At 39.1% G+C, this 20,775-nt stretch overlaps 1 protein-coding gene across 9 annotated transcripts in view; it reads right to left on the reverse strand.

Annotated features, from left to right (window-relative positions):
- The window catches only part of ctnnd1 (catenin delta 1), a 72,211-nt gene that overhangs the window by 24,079 nt on the left and 27,357 nt on the right, over window positions 1-20,775 (reverse strand). For all 9 annotated transcript variants that reach the window (XM_031904699.1, XM_012960401.3, XM_012960396.3 and 6 more), the window contains 6 exon segments: window positions 17,306-17,727; window positions 7,340-7,568; window positions 3,847-4,069; window positions 3,005-3,200; window positions 2,802-2,919; window positions 2,512-2,659 (listed from right to left, as the gene is read on the reverse strand). In XM_031904699.1, the coding sequence (XP_031760559.1) occupies window positions 2,512-2,659; window positions 2,802-2,919; window positions 3,005-3,200; window positions 3,847-4,069; window positions 7,340-7,568; window positions 17,306-17,727 (1,336 nt within the window).

The raw sequence follows: 20,775 nt of genomic DNA on the forward strand, positions 1-20,775 counted from the left end.
CAGGTCACAGAATATGCGCCCAGTGAATATAAAGTGAAGTATCACAGAAACCTCTAAGACCTCTGAATATGGAGTGAAGTGGGAACTGCATAATAAGGTACAAAAGGGTAAATAGAAGGAGGCAGTTACTGTAGGTGCAAAAAAACAACTGGACAAAAGTGGGACTATAATTAATTATTTTAAACTAAATGTTAAAGTATCTTCATATTAGCATTCTTATCTTGATACTTTGTAATGCAGCTTCAAGGCAGGAGGGTCAAGGGGTCCTCCATCCACCTTTCCCTAATCTGCAGCTACCAACATTATATATTTATGAAGAGTTCACAGGGGGTCAACACTGAGTGTCCTATATTAATTATGTGATTATTGAATCTTAGCAGTAGCGGCTCCATTTCCCACCCTAGGCTTATACTCGAGTCAATAAGTTTTCCAGTTTTTTTAGGTAAAATTAGGTACCTCGGCTTATACTCGAGTATATATGGTATGTGTATATATATATATATATATATATATATATATATATATATATATATATATATATATGTGCGTGTTTATATGTGTGTGTGTATATATATATGTGCGTGTTTATATGTGTGTGTGTGTGTATATATATATGTGTGTGTATATATACAGTGGCTTGCAAAAGTATTCGGCCCCCTTGAACTTTTCCACATTTTGTCACATTACAGCCACAAACATGAATTCCATGTGAAAGACCAATACAAAGTGGTGTACACGTGAGAGGTGGAACGAAAATCATACACGATTCCAAACATTTTTTTACAACTAAATAACTGCAATGTGGGGTGTGCGTAATTATTCAGCCCCCTGAGTCAATACTTTGTAGAACCACCTTTTGCTGCAATTACAGCTGCCAGTTTTTTAGGGTATGTCTCTACCAGCTTTGCACATCTAGAGACTGAAATCCTTGCCCATTCTTCTTTGCAAAACAGCTCCAGCTCAGTCAGATTAGATGGACAGCGTTTGTGAACAGCAGTTTTCAGATCTTGCCATAGATTCTCGATTGGATTTAGATCTGGACTTTGACTGGGCCATTCTAACACATGGATATGTTTTGTTTTAAACCATTCCATTGTTGCCCTGGCTTTATGTTTAGGGTCGTTGTCCTGCTGGAAGGTGAACCTCCGCCCCAGTCTCAAGTCTTTTGCAGACTCCAAGAGGTTTTCTTCCAAGATTGCCCTGTATTTGGCTCCATCCATCTTCCCATCAACTCTGAGCAGCTTCCCTGTCCCTGCTGAAGAGAAGCACCCCCAGAGCATGATGCTGCCACCACCATATTTGACAGTGGGGATGGTGTGTTCAGAGTGATGTGCAGTGTTAGTTTTCCGCCACACATAGCGTTTTGCATTTTGGCCAAAAAGTTCCATTTTGGTCTCATCTGACCAGAGCACCTTCTTCCACATGTTTGCAGTTTGCCACAAGCCATGTAGGGGACACAGCAAACTTCTTATGGTTTTCGGTTAACAACGGCTTTGTGCAGTGCCAACTTTGTGCAGTGCACGACTAATAGTTGTCCTATGGACAGATTCCCCCACCTGAGCTGTAGATCTCTGCAGCTCATCCAGAGTCACCATGGGCCTCTTGGCTGCATTTCTGATCAGCGCTCTCCTTGTTCGGCCTGTGAGTTTAGGTGGACGGCCTTGTCTTGGTAGGTTTACAGTTGTGCCATACTCCTTCCATTTCTGAATGATCGCTTGAACAGTGCTCCGTGATATGCTCAAGGCTTTGGAAATCTTTTTGTAGCCTAAGCCTGCTTTAAATTTCTCAATAACTTTATCCCTGACCTGTCTGGTGTGTTCTTTGGACTTCATGGTGTTGTTGCTCCCAATATTCTCTTAAACACCCTCTGAGGCCGTCACAGAGCAGCTGTATTTGTAATGACATTAGATTACACACAGGTGCACTCTATTTAGTCATTAGCACTCATCAGGCAATGTCTATGGGCAACTGACTGCACTCAGACCAAAGGGGGCTGAATAATTACGTACACCCCACTTTGCAGTTATTTGTAAAAAATGTTTGGAATCATGTATGATTTTCGTTCCACTTCTCACACACCACTTTGTACTGGTCTTTCACGTGGAATTCCAATAAAACTGATTCATGTTTGTGGCTGTAATGTGACAAAATGTGGAAAAGTTCAAGGGGGCCGAAAACTTTTGCAAGCCAACATACATACATACATATATACATATATATATATATATATATATATATATATATATATATATATATATATATATATATGTGCACATAAAACCCAAATGAATGCGTAAGTCTGCATGAAATTAGCAACACTGCTACAGAGAAACCCAAGAACTTTTTGTCCTTTTTCTATCTTTATACCATACTTGCTTCCCTGCTTTACAATCTCTCTCCTCTCTTGTTTGTGCTGTTATCTCTAATGATCTCTCTTTCCCTTGTTCTTATTCTCCCTCTCTGACACACGTGAAAAATGGAAGGAAGCAACAGTCACATTGTAAAATTTACCTTTCCCTCTTCGAACCCCAAAGCAGCTAGGGTTTTGGGTCTCTGCACTGGCATTAGGAGGGTTTTCCATGTACTTCTCAGCATGAGGGATTTCCCGGTGAATGTGATAAGAAAGGTTTCTTAGCAAGCACACAACATTCTCTACAAGCTAAAAGAAAAGAAAATATGAGTTCCCCACTACAAACTTACAGTGAAAATAAAAAAACTGAAAATGTAAAAAACAAACTTACAAAACATATAGAGTTGTGGAAGGCAAAACATACACAGAAAAAAGGTAATTGATACTTTACCTTACTATCGACCTGTCCATGGCTTACTTCGGATCGTAAGATATGAACAACAGATTCCACTAACCCTTCACATTCTCTCATTTTCCTCCTTGCCTCAGAACGCTCAGAAGAAATATTACTAAAAGTTAAAGTGGAAGCATTTATGATAAGAACAAAATGGTAAAGGAAAAAAAAATGTTTTGGGTTTTTTTCAGCAAGCTCACCGCAGACAACCTGTAGTGTTGACTAGGGCTGGCTCCCACTCAACATGTCTGGGCTTTCCTTCCACCACAACCTGCATCGCTCCATCCTGTTGCCATCCTGAGTGAGGAACTAAAATTTCCTGTGTCAGAGTATAAAGAGCCTGGTCAACCAGCTCCATCTTTATAGAGTCCAAAGAGGACAGATTCCAAAGAGTACCTGGAAACAAAAAAAAGAAAAGATATGTGGTAGGATACTTATGTATGTATGTTTTTTTATGGGACAAAAAAAAAGCAGTAGATTAAAAAAAATAAATAAAGGCCACAAACTTGTGTGTATGAGTGTGTGTGCACTTGGCAAAATGTGTGCTGTGTGTGTGATAAATATGCCCCATAGTATCAACTCCTGTCTAGGGGCACCTGGGGTGTGATCAATCCCCACGCCTAGGAGCTGGAGATCAAAGGAGCAGCTGTAAAAGCTGCTTCTCCACCTGGAAGTGCTGCAGAACGTACAATCTACGATCTGTGGCACTTTAGTCCTTTTACTCACGGAACACAGATTCTACATTCTATGGCACTTCAAAGGTTCAAGTGTTGTGGTGTATCCTATGTAGTGTACTATTTTTACTTGCAAAGCCAGCTGACAGATGCCCATTAAACCACTGTATATCAGCTATTTAATATGTTATCTCCCATACAAACTGGGCCCAAAGCACAACATGGCTGCCTCCTGTTTAACAACACAATAGCAAACAAAAAAAAAATAAATTTGTTTTTCCTAGATAGAAATGCAAATGCATATTTTCAATAATGTCTTACTGAAAATAACCCTAAAGTCAACCCTCCCTGTTACACCTTTTGCTCACCAGTTACACACTCCGCCAGTTCTCTTCCTTCTTTCCCCTCCCCTCTTCTGTGCAGTAGTCTTGCCAAAGCTGGCACCCCATCACAGTTTTTCACAGCCATCTTGTTTTCTCTTGCAGGTCCATAAGAGAGATTTTTGAGAGCACCACATGCTGCAAGTCTTACTGGTGCTCGCGGGTCCTCCAAAAGGCTGATAAGGGGTGGTATCCCACGCAAGCGGCATACCTATAATTCAGAATTTTACTATGATATTACAAAGTCAAAATTAAATGGATATTGCCAACAGAATACAAAGTGTTATATATTTTTTTTCACTTTACCGATTTAAAGAACTACATGTATAGAAGACATGCAAAAAAATAAAGCTATAGGGAAAAAAATCAAATCAACTATTTTCATTATACAAATCATTTACGGGAAATGATTACATGGCATATTTTCAATGCACAGAATACAACTTGTTGCATTAATACTCCTGATTTCAATGAACAGGGATTGTGCTGAACGTACTTAGCTATCTTTATCAAGGTCCTAATGAGGACCGAAACGTTGGTTTTTAAACAATGAGTTTTCAATAAAAAAAATTTTTTGAATTTTAAGGGTGTGCCGGCCATGGATTATTTCATGCTAAATACTCAGATTTTGGCTGTGCACCCCACAGAATACTAAAGCCTTGGAGTGCAGACACCATCAGGACTGATATATATATATATATATTTATTTTTTTAATTTCATGGAGCTTCACGACACTTTAAAGAGGCAAATCTATGCAATCCCACGAGATTGGTATTTTTTTGGTCTGGAAAAAATTTCCCCAGGTATAAGAGGGGGGGATCATTTCACCAAGTTGCCCATTTCAGGTTAGAGTGTTAGTGAGGTGGTGCGCAAGAGCACCACAGGTTCACTTCTTGTTGTCAGGTGGAAGTGAAGTAACGATCACACATTTAAACAGTTATGGGTTAAGGAATATTCTTTTCTTTTGTGCTCCTGAGGAAGCGTGACAGATATCATGTGAAACGCGTTGAGCTATAGCTATATTGGATCAAGATTACTGTTTGAGCTAGATTCTCATATGCTTCACTCCATAATACATGCTTGTGAATAGCCTGCATTGTGCAGGATTTTACCTTTTCTAATAAACAGTGTTACACTATATACATTTTCTTTCTCTTTCATCATACTGTTGGAGAGGAGGAGTTCATTCACCCTTAACAGTTAGTATCCTTTTGGCTTAGAAATAGTTAAGTCTGTTGGGGGGATTGCACTAAGCACCTTAAAAAGCTTTTTGGTGCGTTACATACACTTAGGGGCTGATTTACTTACCCACGAACGGGTCGAATGGAGTCCGATTGCGTTTTTTTCGTAATGATCGGTATTTTGCGATTTTTTCGTATGTTTTGCGCATTTTTCGTAGCGTTAAAACTTACGCGAAAAATGCGCAACTTTTCGCGTAAGTTTTAACGCTACGAAAAATGCGCAACTTTTTACGCAACTTTCGTAATGGATACGAAAAACTCGCGTTTTTACGCAAAAATCGTATTGGTAACGAAAAATTCGTACAGAATCCGAAAAAATCGCAAAACATACGAAAAAGTCGCAAAATGTTCGTTTTCAAGTCGGAACTTTTCCAATTCGGGTCGGATTCGTGGGTTAGTAAATCAGCCCCTTAGGGTGCAATATCTTGTACTTAACGTATTACACTATTTGCTCTATATTGTTTCATTTTTAATGCGCTTCATGTTTTGGATATGTCTCGAGGTGCTATTGAAGTGGATTCTTTAAGGAAGCTGCAAGCAATTTTCAGCACATCACAAAGAAGTTTTCATTTAAAGGGGCCCGTTTAGCGCTGAGTACTATTGCCACATTTAGTAAAATTAAAGCTGGCCACACATGTAAAGATCTGCTCTTTTAGCAAGGTCGCCAAACAAGCAGATCTTTCACCAACATGCCCACCTTGAGGTGGGCTATATCAGGCTCATTCTATAATTTGTCCCTTCAGCCATACCATGCCTGCCTAATGGACAGATAGTGGTTGGAAAGGCCAGTCAGAGCCCCATACACAGGTCAATAAGCTGGCCTGGTCTGTCAGCAGCTTTTTTTGGCCCATGTCTGTATGAAACCAAAACAATGCTCTGTTATTGCTTTATAATAAATTAGGCAAAATGTATTTTCAGCATAATTTTTGTTTATTTTTCTCATGCTGAAAAATTACGTATATACAATGCTTTGCTAAAGTATTCACATTTTTCATGTTTTGTTGCCTCACAACCCGGAAATAAAATGGATTGTTTTGAGAGTTTGCACCATTTAATTTACAGAACATGCCTACAACTTTGAAGATGTATTTTTTTTTTAATTGTGTGCATAACTGTTCACCCCCCTCTAAAGTCAGTACATTGTAGAGCCACCTTTTGCGGCAATTACAGCTGCAAGTCATTTTGGATAAGACTCTATAAGCTTGCCACTGGGATTTTTCAAGCCTGACCACAGATTCTTAATTGGGTTGAGGTCTGGACTTTGACAAGGCCATTCCAACACATTTAAATGTTTCCCCTTAAACCTCTCCAGTGTTGCTTTAGCAGTATGTTTCTGGTCATTGTCCCACTGGAAGGTGAACCTCTGTCCCAGTCTCAAATTACAGGCAGACTGACACAAGTTTTGCTCAAGAATATCCCTGCATTTAGCACCATCCATCTTTCCCTCGACTCGGACCAGTTTCCCAGTCCCTGCTGCTGAAAAACATCCCCACAGCACGATGCTGCCACCACCATGTTTCACTGTGGAGATGGTGTTCTTGGGGTGATGGGATGTGTTGGGTTTGCGTCAGACATAGCATCTTCCTTAGTGGCCGAAAAAAGTTAAATTTTAGTCTCATCTGACCAGAGTACCTTCCTCCATACATTTGGCGAGTCGCAGACATGCCTTTTGGCAAACTCAAAACGTGCCTTCTTATTTTTAATGTTAAGTAATTGCCTTTTTCTGCCCACTCTTCCTTAAAGCCCAGCTCTCAATTATAGGTTGGAATGTAACAAAACATGAAAAATGCCACTGTAGGTATTATCTGTTAATGGATACTGATATTTTTAAAGATCATTACTTTTAATCATACAGGGATCTATTTTATAATATTGACAATTTGGTTTTTTTTTAAAGCACTACAAGTTTAAGACACTCAAACTTCTAATAACAATTCATTAATATACACTTGGAAGTCCACCAGCTGTTTGATTTTTCCATACAAGCACCCAGCAACAGGGCCACCATCAAAAGAGCATTGAAGGCCATGAAGTGGAGAGACTTACCATAAACTGGGCAAGGTTTCAGCAGATTTGGAACAGGATGTGGTTGTATGGGGGCCCCATGATTTATTATGGTAACCCTGGGTGACAATGCAACTTGCGTTTTGTTTAGCAGGGTATGCCATAATCATCCATATGCTCATTAAAAACATGTTTTTCAATCTTACGGTACATAAGGAAAAACACACAAACACACCTCTTTTTTTACATCCTCATTTCGGTAGGAGAGATGTTGCAAATAGGCAGCAGCATTTAACCTTACAGCATCTAGAGTATAGCTAAGCATTGCCAAAACCTCTGGAAGTTCTGGTTGTCTCCAAGGTCCACTGGTAGGTGCCAAAGTCAGTGGAGCAGGTCCAAGACTAGAGAGGCTACCTGATGTTGGAACTGACCCAAAACGATCAGAGAGCGGATCTTCATAACTCCTGGAAAAAGAAAGTCTGATTTTAAGAAAGCATTATCATGAATATGTCCCAAAAACATGATCACTTTTTATACACATGTCCTTAAAAAGCCTTTTATACCAGCAAATATTGTACACTATTATACACAACTTGCTTATATGAATGAATGCTTTTATTACAGAAATGCTGCCAGAATAAGCAAGGCTTAAGGATAGCCAATTATAAGGAATGCAGTGTTGTCTTTGCATGACAAACCATAGCTCACCAGACTGTACTATTAATTAGGAAAGGCTGATTTAAAAAGGTACTGAATGCTTCCTGTGAGATCAATAACATGGTAAAGAAAACACGCAGATGATATAATACCCGACACAGAATCTCTTCAGTGCTTTTAACTCTACACTCAAGCCCTTCCACGTGCGGGGCATTACAAAGTTACTGAATTAAAGCAGTAAAAATTAACTTTTAAAATGAGAAATCACACTAATTGCATACAAAAATGTTATTTCAGTAAGCTTACGGAACGCTTTTTACAAAAGGCAGTCAGCAAAAATTAAATAGAAAAAACACACAGAGGGTACATAAACTTAAAGGAGAAGGAAAAGCTAATAGAGAGTTAATCTCGAGCTGCAGGCATACCTTCAGTTGTCTCAATAGTGCCCTTAAGTCTCCCCATATTTCACCTGTTCAGATGATCAGAAGCCAAACAGTAAGAAAAAACGCTGAGCTGTGTAAAGAAAGTTCCCATAATGCCTCGCCACACCAAGTGAACATGCTCAGTGTGTAAGACTATGAGTCAGCTTCCTGCTGATTGGCTCAGATCCACATTCCTAAGGGGGGGGGGAGTAGGGAGGGGGGAGAGAGCTGCATGTCTCTGGCACAGTAATTACAGACACAACAAATCTTTTCACAGAGAGCATTTCTGTGAGTGCTTATGGCTGTATTTACATAGACCTTTCCGATAAAGCTTTTTATCTTTCCTTCTCTTTTAAAGTATAATGGTCAGTACCTGCACTTTTGCCAACATCTGGTTGCTTGGGCCCTAAATTAAATGTCTAGATTAAAAATATCGTAATGGCAGAGCAGGGGCAGGCTGTACTGCTGCACAAGGCAAGGGGCAGCCCGGTAAAGCAACGTCTAGCATAGCTTTTGGGGTACCGAGGGCAGGAATTTTTCTGGCCTGGGTGGTAGAGGGACGATAATGCAAGCAATGCCCGTTTTGACCACTCTTCTTATTAAAAACACACCAAATTCAAACCACTCCCATGTTATCACAAGCACGTTTAAGACCATGATCACATCAATGGTGGTCGCACTCCAAGAAAACCCAAATAATTGGTGCTCACTGCAGGGATATCACCCATCACTCATATGTGGAAAAAAAGCTCATTATGTTTATGCCATATAAAGACACACACTTGAATCCATATGTCTCCTCCTCCCCTGTGGATAGCTAAACAAACCCCAGGACACACCTTAGGGACCCCCCTAACAACTATTTCCAAATGCTAACAAGCTCCCAGAACAACTCCCTGCCAGGTTCACTTCCCAGAGAAAGCACAGGGCAAGCATAGTATGGCACACACAGGCAGCATAGGACAGGCAGAATATGGCAACACACTGATCAACTCAAATGAATAGTTTGCACTGCAGTACATCAGCACTGAAGGCCCATTAACTTTTTCAAGTCAGCATGTCTAGAGGGCACCTAAACTCAAAAAATTGATGTAAACTTTTCTTTGTGCACTTTTATAATTTATATTCATTTTCAAGATATAATAACAGATATAACAATATGATGTCACAAGGTAGAAATATTGCCCTAAAGGATTAAGGTAACCTCATCTGCAGTAACCTGATCTGCTTAGCTATTCTATAAAACCCATTACAACTCTTGCCACCCCAGTGTAAATTGCTAGCTGAGTAGCTTGAAGGTTGTAGTTTATCAAAAAGTTCCCTAATGGAGACATCCCTTCATGATTACTGAAGCAGTGGCAGCCTTCTCTGGAAAGAATCATAAGGGGAGAATCATGAAATGGCTGCTGGAACAAACTTGCTGTAAATACTTTGTAAATACTTTCAAACAAAGGCTTTGGGGTAAGGCTACATATGGACTACCTGGATGACCATCAGATAGCTCTATACTCTTGCTCTTTCCATTTCTGACCATCACCTCTCTACGCTGCCTGTTTCTTTCCTCTGTAAAAAGCCCAAGGCTGCAGGCATTTAGAAAGCAATCCTGCCCTCTATCAATGCAATTAATATCAGATGGTTAAATCCTAACTGATGTCCTATAAAACGATTTTTCATTACCAAGGTATCACACAAGAGGCATCTCACAAAAAGCTCTCTCAAGACCTTTGCAACCTTATTGTCATAAAACATAATGATGGCATTGTTCACAGACATATTTCTAAGCTTCTGAATATTCCAGTGAGCACCGTTGGTGCAATAATTTGGTAGTGGAAAAAACATCACCCTAAACCAGCCATGACCAGGTGCACCTCACAAAATTTCTGACAGAGTAGTCAAAAGAATAATCAGAAGAATTTCCAAGAGCCAAGGATCACTTGCGGAGAGCTTTAGAAAGACCTTGAATTAGCAGGTACACTTGTTTCAAAGAAAACTATAAGTAATGCACTCAACCGACATGGCTTCCACTGCTGAAGAAAAAGCATGTTGAAGTTTGTTTAAAGTTTGCTGCACAGCGTTTGCACAAGCCAATTAATTTCTGGGAGAATACAGTCTGGTCAGGTACGACCAAAATTGAACTCTTCGGATGTAATTGCACACACCATGTTTGGAGGGAAAATGGCTCTGAATAAGTTCAATGGAACCATTGTGATTTGATGTGTGTGGCTGTACTACCCTCAAGGGTTTAAATGCCCTACTACCAGTCATTTGAACTGAAGAAGCCACTTGGATGAGTGGTGAAACGTTTTCCAAAAAAATAAAAAAAAAACATTTCACCACCAGAAAAGTCATGTTGTTTGGGATTTAATTCTGCTAGATGCTGTATATCATGACCTGGATGAATAAGAATCTTTACAGACATATTGCTTTTCATTTTGGGAAGAATACCCTAAAATTGGTACGGGAATATGAGAGAGGATGGACAGAAAACTTATGGATTGCAGAAAACATCTTAGTTGTAACCTACGATGCCAATATCAGAATCACACCAAGCTACCTACATCTGGGTACTTGGGTAAACTTGAAAGTGTGAAACGGAGACTGACAGCACAACTACCAGCTATGACTTTGCAAAGAGAGTGGTTGAATTCAGGGCAAGTAGAGGCAAATAGAACAAATTCACCAGTTTACTGTCACATACCAACACCACCCAGCGAACAGACAAATCAACACGGAGGAAGGAAGAAAAGATCAAGACATGTCAGAACATAAAGGATTTGTGGGTAAAGAATTTATCAGATAGGGAACTATCAGAATCAGAGAAGGACGTCTTAGCCAAGGGACTAAACTTTGCGGTGGCTCCACGGTATGTCCCAATGGTAGACTTCATCACAGCCACAGAACAAAGCAGCAGAACAAAGCTCAGTCCTAACCAAGTATGTTTATTGCTAGATTTGTGCCTTAACACCACATACTTCAAATACAAGCCAAGACCAATTTTACAGGCAGAAACATGGCTGTGTAATTGGTTCACCAGTGTCACCCATTGTAGCCAACTTGTATATGGAGAAAGTGGAAAGGAAGGCCTTACTTACATTCAAGAGAACTACACCAAGTCACTTGTTCAGGTTTGTAAACGACACTTGGGTTAAAAATCACATCCAATGAAGTGGCGGCCTTTTGAAAACAAATTAACTCACTGGACAATAACATGTTCACAAGGGAGGATGTTCATGAGAACAAACTTGCTTTTTTTGGACTGTTTGATATCCATCCAAGAGGGGGGTAAAATATACAGGAAACCCACTTATATGGATCAATATCTGTTGTTCAATTCCCATCATTAGAACACTACACCACAGGCCGGAAAGTGTGACAACCGATGCAGAGTCAAAGGACAATGAACACAAATCTCAGAGGAGCACTGAAAGCTTGTGACTACCCAGACTGGGCCTTTGTCAAAACAGCAACTAAGCCCAACAGGAACACCAAAAGGAATAACCGTCCTGAGACACAGAGTAGGTGCAACATAGTCAATCCCATATGTAGCAGGAGAAACTCAGGAGAATTTTCAACAAACGCCACATACCGGTGTTTTTCAAACTTAGCAACACACTGAGACAAATACCTTTTCAGTCCAACTTCTATCTAACTTGACATCTCAAGAACCCATATCCAGTCCTAAAACTCACTCTTTAGGACTAAAGATGCACCTTTCACATTACTGCCACTATTACTATAAGGAAGTTTCTGTGGCATTACTGGGTGGGATTAAAAAGCATGGCAGTAAATTCATTTATAATATGGGTTTTGAAAAAAGTACTGCTTTTCAGTATGGATGTTATAATTTTTGTGAGACTTAAGCTGGCCATACACGGACTGATATACTGTGCATCAGACTAATCATTTTTGGACCATGGCGATCTGTATTTTAGTCGATCGTTCGCCAGAAGATGACAAAAATATGAACGGGTATGGCCACCTTTAGCCAGAAATAGGCACTTTCAAAAATTATATGGAATTATCTTGGGGATTCTCAACAAATGCAGTGTATTATCATGCAGCAGCCAAAGTATGAATATCTGTATGAAGCAAGTATTTTTGTTTGGGGTCTCTGCACACCACACAGTTTTATAATCATATACAAAAGGCCCCTGGGTTTCACATTTATGATGTTTTAAATTTTAATATTCTTGAGATATTATGGAGTGTTTTTGCAGCTAAATTATAGGCCATTACATTTATGCACAATATATATTTTGGAATCTTTACATGCCATACATGTTGACTTTGCCAACATATCTTTAGGAAACCTTTGTAGTTTAGTAGTTTGGAGATATATTTACCCTTTTTTCGATTCATGTGCAATTTACAAAACGATATGTTTTGCTAGGGTAAACCTATATTTAACAGCTTTTACCATGCGCGCACACACACACACACGCATGTTACTGTAGTGACAGCATTTTATATCAATTTAATTTCAGGGGTCTCCACATGCCCCACATTTAAATAATTCTATCAATGTTGGACATGATGACCCCTGTCATTTAAGTTTGTTTTTTTTTTTTGTTTTTTTACATATTTTTATAGAGGCTAAGCTTTACATGCATCTTTCATCAAAATGAAAGATAAGATGCTTTAATGGAAACCCCCTGAGCATTACAAGTCTCTATAAAGTATATCACATAGCCAATATGTAAAACAATACTTCATATTAACAATTTCCTTATATACTTTACCAGTAGTATTTGCCATTGCATAATCTTAAATAGAAAATTGCCATTTTAGGTGCTATGGCCTGCCTCCTGGATCATGCAACTTACTACGAACACAAAAACTCCAAGGACACACATATATCAAATTTCTTGCGGTGACCCTTGAGAGAGCACACAGACCAGTGCATAAATTACAGTGCAAACTGCGGTGATATATACATAACATGTATATATTAAAACAAATTATGTTTTAATCTATACAAAGTCTGAAATCCTCTTGAAACTCCTATTATATACAGCGAGAAAAATAAGTATTGAACATGTCAACATTTTTCACAGTAAATATATTTCTATTTGGACTACTGACATGAAATTTACACCAGATGTTGGTAAAAACCCAAGTAATCCACACAGCCAAAGAAATCAAAACAAGTAAGTCTTTAAATTAAGTTATGTGTAATAAAGTGGAATGACACAAGGAATAAGTATTGAACACATGAAGTAAAGGAGGTGCTAAAAGCCATGGAAAGCCAAGAAACCTGCTGAAATCAGTCAGCATTTAAAAAGCAATCCTGTCCCCTATCAGTGCAAATTAATGTCACCTGGTTTAGTCCTCATTAATGGCCCATAAAAAGGTTTTTCATTACCAAGGTATCATACAAGAAGCATCTCACGAGGGGTAAGAGCAAAGAGCTTTCTCAAGACCTTTGCAACCTTATTGTTTCAAAACATACCAATGGCATTGGTTAAAGACTTATTTCTAATCTTCTGAACAGTCCAGTGAGCACCACTGGGCCCATAATCTGGAAGTGAAAAGAACATAATTCACCCTAAACCAACCACGACCAGGTGCTCCTTGCAAGATTTCTGACAAAGGAGTCAAAAGAATAATCAGAAGAGTTGTCCAAGAGTAAGGATCATTAGTGGAGAGCTTCAGAAAAGACCTTGAATTAGCAGGTACAGTTATTTCAAAGAAAAGTAATGCAATCAACTGACATGGCCTCTATGCACGCTCATCACGTAAGACTCCACTGCTGAAGAAAAAGTGTGTTGAAGCTCGTTTAAAGTTTGCTGCACAGCATCTGGACAAGCCAATGAAATTCTGAGAGAATAGAGTCTGCTTAGATAACACCAAAACGGATGCTTTGGATGTCATTGCACACACCATGTTTGGAGGAGAAATGGCCCTGCACATCACACCACACCAACAATGAAGTTCGGAGGTGGGAACATCATGGTGTGGGGCTGTTTATCAGCATATGGTACTGGCAAACTTCATATAATTGAAGGATGGAGAAATGTACTGAGACATTCTTGATAGGAATCTGCTGCCATCTACCAGGATACTGAAGATGAAACAAGGGTGGATATTTTAGTAAGACAATGATCCCAAACACACAGCCAAGGAAATTCTTAGTTGGTTTCAGAGAAAGAAAATAAAGCTGCAACAAAGGCCCAGTCAATCACCTGACTTGAATTCAATTGAAAAATCTATGGAAAGAACTGAAGAGTTCATGAAAGAGGCCCCCTGAACCTTCATGATTTGAACTTTGTGTGGAAGAATGGGCCAAAATCACACCTGGGCAATGCATGTGACTAGTTTCTGCATACAAAAGGCACCTTGGTCATTACCAACAAAGATTTCTCTATTAAAAAATTTTTTGTATTAAAAACATTTCGGTAAGCATGTTCAATACTTATTTCCTGTGTCATTCCACTTTACTACACATAATTTATGGACTATGTGTGGATTACTTGGGTTGTTAAAGACACCTGGTTTAAATTTCATGTCAATAATCCCATTAGAAATATACTTACTGAGAAAAACATTGACTTGTTCAATACTTATTTTCCCTTGCTGTATATTCAGTATTGAAACACTCACAAGACTTCAGCTTTGTAGATTAGTTTTATTTTGTCATTAAAAATGTTTCTGATGAGAATTTCAGTATTATAAAAGTAGTGTTTTTATCATTTTAATAGTATCTACAGTCCAGGTAGACTAAACATATCCTCTTAGAAATGACCCTATAAAAGCACAAAAATGTAAACAATGTATGTTATATTCCCTTACTGCTTAACATCTGTTTTTTTTTTTTGTTTTTTTTAAACGGAAATAAAGCACACTCTACACACATTTTAAAATGTATTAACCCTTTAAGTGCCAGCAGAAATTGACATTTCAGTTCCCCTCAGTGCCAGACGTTTTGTAAACATTCCATGCTCTCTCAATTTAGGGGCTTTTACTGGGGGAAAGGTTAAGTTTAGGAAGGCAAACTATATATTGTTTTTTTCAGGAGAACCTGAGCTTTCCAAATCTGCCTGAGTTTTTGTGTATTTCCACTTCTGAAACAAGATTTAGAGCTTAAAATACAAAAAACAAAAGCTATTTTTCATGATATAGGGATTTATACCAGAAACAAATTTTATTTTATGGACAAGAATTCAACTGATTTGGAAATCCTCATGTCTCCTGAACATGCCAATACCTGATATGTATAGTTTTATGCAGATTTTTGACTTCTATAGATCAAAAACTCCCAGCAGTAAATTACTAAATTTTCAAAGCATTACAGCAGAATACGGCATATTTTAGATTCCAAAACAAAAATCCTGGAACATTAGGTTTACCACAGGAAACCATATATTTTTGAAAAGTACACATTCTGACGAATCCGGAATGGGTAACTATGTCTTTCAACTGCTAAGTACCAAACGCCAATGCTTTACTGAATTTAGCAGTTTCTATAAAAAATTATGAAAATTCTAAATTCGCCTCAAATCTTCCATTTTCAAGCACCTTATCTCCCACATAACATTAGGTACCAAGAAAACACACCCTAAATATGAAAGCCAAGGGCCCACTGAACAGTTTGATGCCCATTGTGCATAGGGTCATCAATGTATCTGGCATTTAGACACCCCAAAAGGAAGTTAGTACATACAAAGTGTATACGCAATATAAGCTACCGGCATGTGCATTATGTGCCATAAGACCCCATAACAGTACAGAGACCCTAGAAAACTATACATTTTCCAAAAGTACACATTCTGACAAAACAAAAATTGGTAAATACAACTTTCTACTGCAAACTTCCAAACTACAAAGCTATGCTAAACAGAACGGTTTTTATTACATTTCCGAAAATCCTCACAAAGCTTGCATTTTATCACATTATGTACCCTCACATTTTGTAACGTATCAACATAAAACATTCTAAATGTGAACGCCAGGGGTTTACTGAACAGTTTGATGCCCTATATGCATAGATTTACTAAACTATGTGGGGTACAGAGGATGCCAAATTGAAATACAGCAGACAAAATGTCCATGTGCAAAGACAAGTAACAAAGAACAATGTGAAATGCAATAAAATTGATAAAGAAAAAAAGAAAAAATAAATCACAAAAATAAATTTTTTTTTTGCCTAATAACAGTTTGAGTATTCTGGCTTGGGTAAATAAGTTTTACAGACAAAGTCAAGCGAACAACAACTATGCATAACTGAAAATGCAATAAAATGGCTAAAAATGCAATAAAATACCCAAAAATGCACCAAAATCACAGAAAAGTAGTGAGCGAAGGAAGGGAGAGGGAAAGAAGAAAAAGCCAAACACATGTTTCCCTATGGAGCCCCTGGGCGATCGCGCCCCAGGGGCCACTCATTCCCTGCCTCTGCTCGTTGCCTAGGGACTGGGGAACTAGTGGGGAGTGAACGAGTGGATTGAAAAGCCACACATCCGCTCCCAAATCTGGGAGAGAATAGAATCTACGTCCTGTGGCACTTAGGTACTTTTATACACAGGACGTAGATTCCACGTCCTGCGGCACTAAAAGGGTTAAATTACTCACATTCAGGAAAAAATTGATTTTGAATTATTTACAAACCTCTAGAACTATTTTAGGACTATTTCACTAGAAACCATAATTAATTGCTGTGAAGAATCTTATTTCAGTAAAAGCATGTCCGATATTTGCATTGCCCCACAGTAAGGATACTTCATAAAGATACCTCAGAAAAACATAATTCTAATATCTATAAACATTCTGTCCAGATATTTCATTAGGGAACAAGAACACATAAAAATGAATGGTCAATTTAAACATTTTATATTAAAAGTTATTTTATTTATAAAGCGTTATAATGCATGCAGCGCTGCTAAAAATAATCTCCAGAACAACTTGGTGGGGAAAGCTTTTGTTTAACCTACTATTTATTATTAACCTCGTGGCCTTGCCTGTACCCAAGGAGGATCCAAATAACTTTGAGAAGAGAAGTTTGCATTTCAAGATCAGCAGTGCAATTAAGCACAGCTTTTATTTGTTAGAAAAGCCAGACCACAAAAGCATAAAACGCAAACTGTAGGTGTCTCTTAAATACCACCACATCTTAAGAATTTACTTACCTCAGTCTTCTGCGAGGGTCACCTCCATTAGCTCCTCTCCTCCCAGTAGTAGCATAATCAGGTCCATCTATATATCCACCCAGGCTCCTACGATCATCTTCCAATCCATAGGCATCTTCAGAGCCATAAACCCTACCTGAAAGTAGATCAGACTGGCTGCCTCCAAGACCACCGCCCCTAACCTGTGGTTGGGGTCCATATCCAGGACCTCGGTAAGGATCAATACTACGATATCGCTGATTTGGCCTTGATAGGCTACTATAACCAGGATGTGGAGACTGGGAAATCACTGGCATTGTTGAATCGACTCCAGGACCGCGGAAATGGTAATTTCTTGGTACTGTAGTATAAGTTCCTCCACCTCCAGCAGGCTCCCTGTATGGTCGATCTAATGTTTGAGAGTATCCCACAATTGTTTGTACCTGGAACAAAAAAAAAAAAAAAAAAAATCATCATTTACAAGAAGGAACCAATGACTCTCAAGCCCCATTATGGAAGCACAGAAGACAGTAGGATTAATGCCTACATCCAATTAAAAGACAAGTTGGAAAATGAAAGAGTTCCCTTAGAATATTCCCTCTCTGCCACGCATTAACCCCTCCTCCATCAATTCTAAAAAGAGAGCTAGACCAAACAACACGGGACTTTGAGAAAAGGATTTATTGGAGAGTATACACAAATCGCAGTGTTTGTTCCAAAGAAGTTAGTAAGGGTGGGTAAAATACCAGAAAGACTTTTTAAAGGAGAAGGAAAGGCAAAGTCACTTGGGGGTGCCAAACCCCAAATGACTTTAATCGCTTACCTTGTACCCCCGGGCTCGTGCCCCTGTTCGGAGAAAACAGCACCAGCCGGGGTACCTGTAGCGGAGCGCTTCCTCCTTCATTTTGCCGGGACCCCACAACCGGCGCATGCACGAGAAGGAGGAAGCGCTGCAGGTACCCCGGGCTGGTGCTGTTCTCTCAGATCAGGGGCACCAGCCCGGGGTAAAAGGTAGGCGATTTAAGTCACTTGGGGTGCCTAAAATTTTGGCACTCCCAAGTGACTTTGCCTTTCCTTGTCCTTTAAAGCACAGCTAACACAGTGAATAAGCAGTATTTCCTATTTGTGGACCATGTAAAGCATGATGGATGGAAGAATGACTTGGTCAACCCCTGCTTTGTAAGATTCTTTCAGAAAATGTAAGAGATCTTTGCAGTGGAACATATTGAGGGTCTCTTTTCAGTTGCTGTGTATTCATAATGTATAATTGAAATTATACAAATCTTCAGTTTTAAATCTTTTTTTATTCTTTCCACTCTTGCCTTAACTTTTTCTACTGATTGGGTTTTCATCCTCTCTCAAGCTCTTCTCTGGTCAAGCATTAATTTTGTAATGTAAACCTCAGGGTTTGCATTGTGCTACAAATAAATTTAACAACTACCGTATTTTTCGGACCATAAGACGCACTTTTTTTCCCCCAGAAGTGGGGGGAAAAAGTCCCTGCGTCTTATGGTCCGAATATAGCCTACAGATATACGCGCATGCGCGTCATTGTGCATGCGCACAGCGCCAGAGCTAAGCGCCGGTAAATAGAGGAGGGCCCTGCACACCACACGGGCAAGTAAAAAACCTTTTCTTTAAGTATATCTGTAGGCCAAATGCTGGTACAGATGGGGGCAATATGTTGGGTGCTGCTGGTACAGGTGGGGGGCAATATGTTGGGTGCTGCTGGTACAGGTTCGGTTTTAATGCACATAAAATATTTTAGGACAGTATTTGTTTCAGAATCTTTTTTTCTTCATTTCCCTTCTCTAAAAACTGGTGCGTCTTATGGTCCGGTGCGTCTTATGGTCCGAAAAATACGGGTATATTTAACATATGAAATTAGCAACAAGATATGGTCTCCTCTTTGGGTTTTTGGGGGTCTCTCTTTATGGCTGATTTTTAACTTGGTGTTTTTCTCCCTTTTTTTGCCTTTCTTTCTCCTTTAAAGAAAACTAAAGCCTATCTAAAGAAGTAGGGCATAAATGTTGTACATTATGTTTTGGGTTATTGTACCAGCCCAAGGCAACCACAGCACTTTTGCCAGGAAGATATGCGCTGCTGATTAACTGCAGTTATGGACATATTCGAACCCAAAGGTATTAAAATAAAAGCACTCCCTTCTATTTTACATTATTTATCATGGTTTAGTGCATTGTAAAAATTTATGGTATATATCACCTTTAAATGGCAGCAGAATTTCCCATTTCAGTTCTGCTCAGTGCAAAATTATTTTTTTGAAAATTTTGGGCTCTGTCATTTTAGAGGAGGGCAGTTAGTTTAGGTAGAACATCTACATATTGTATAACACAGAACAATGAGGAATGTAATAAATCCAATAATAAATCCAATTTTCGCCTAGGGAAATCTGCAGTCAGAACAGTTTCAGCATTTTCTCTTGGCCAAATTAGTTTTATGGACAAAATCAAGCAAAAAAATATGCAGAACTGAATATACTAAAAAAAAAATGGGTAAAAATGCAATAAAATTACTAAAAATGCACCAAAAATGTCATACAAGCACAGAAACATACAAAAAGGGCCACTCGTTCCAGGCCTCTGCTCATTGCCTGGGGGCTGGGGAACAAGTGGGGAGCAGCTTTAAAAGCTGTTCCACCACTGCCAAACATGGAAGTGCTGCAGAGTGTAAAATCTGCAATCTGTGGCACTTTAGTCCTTTCAGCCACAGAACAAGATTCTACGTTCTGTAACACCTAAAGGGTTAAAGGAACTGCAAGATTTCTTGGCAGCTACTGGTTGTTCTCTACGTGTAATAACAATCATTATATTCTTCATATGTCCGAGTTGTGGCGTACGGTAGTAAGATGAAAGCCTTTACTCATAAAGAACAACATCCAAGCCCGGCTAAACTTTGCAAAAAAGGTATACTCAGTCTCCCACAACCATGTGGAAAAATGTATTATGGTCTGGTGAGACCAACGTTGACCTGTTTGGCCAAAATTCCAAAAGGTATGTTTGGTACAAAAGTAACAGCACATCATCAGCACACAATACCCACAGTGAAGCATGGTGAAGGCAGCATTATGCATTGGGGCTGATTTTTTTTTCAGCTGGAATTGCAGGATTCCATCCCCCTTGACTAAAGCACCAAGTAACATTCTATTTTGTCACGAAACCTTCAAGTATCCGGAAGGATGCTGAAGATGAACTTTTATGTTCAGCATGACACAAACCCATAGCATACATCTAAATCAAAAACCAATGGCTTCACCAATGTTCTGGAATGGTCAAACCAGAGCCCAGATCTTAAAACAACTGAAAATCTGTGGGGTGACTTAAGAGTTATGAACAGAAGATGCTCTCACAATTTGACAGATCTAGAATATTCTTGCAAGGAGGAGTGGGCAAAAATTGCCAAGTTCAGATGTGCCAAAATGAGAGACTCTTACACAAAAAGTAACACATTAGCATACCAAAGGCCAGCCACAG

The sequence above is a fragment of the Xenopus tropicalis genome, chromosome 7 (genome assembly GCF_000004195.4).
Source record: "Xenopus tropicalis strain Nigerian chromosome 7, UCB_Xtro_10.0, whole genome shotgun sequence".
NCBI classification, from domain to species: Eukaryota; Metazoa; Chordata; class Amphibia; order Anura; family Pipidae; genus Xenopus; species Xenopus tropicalis.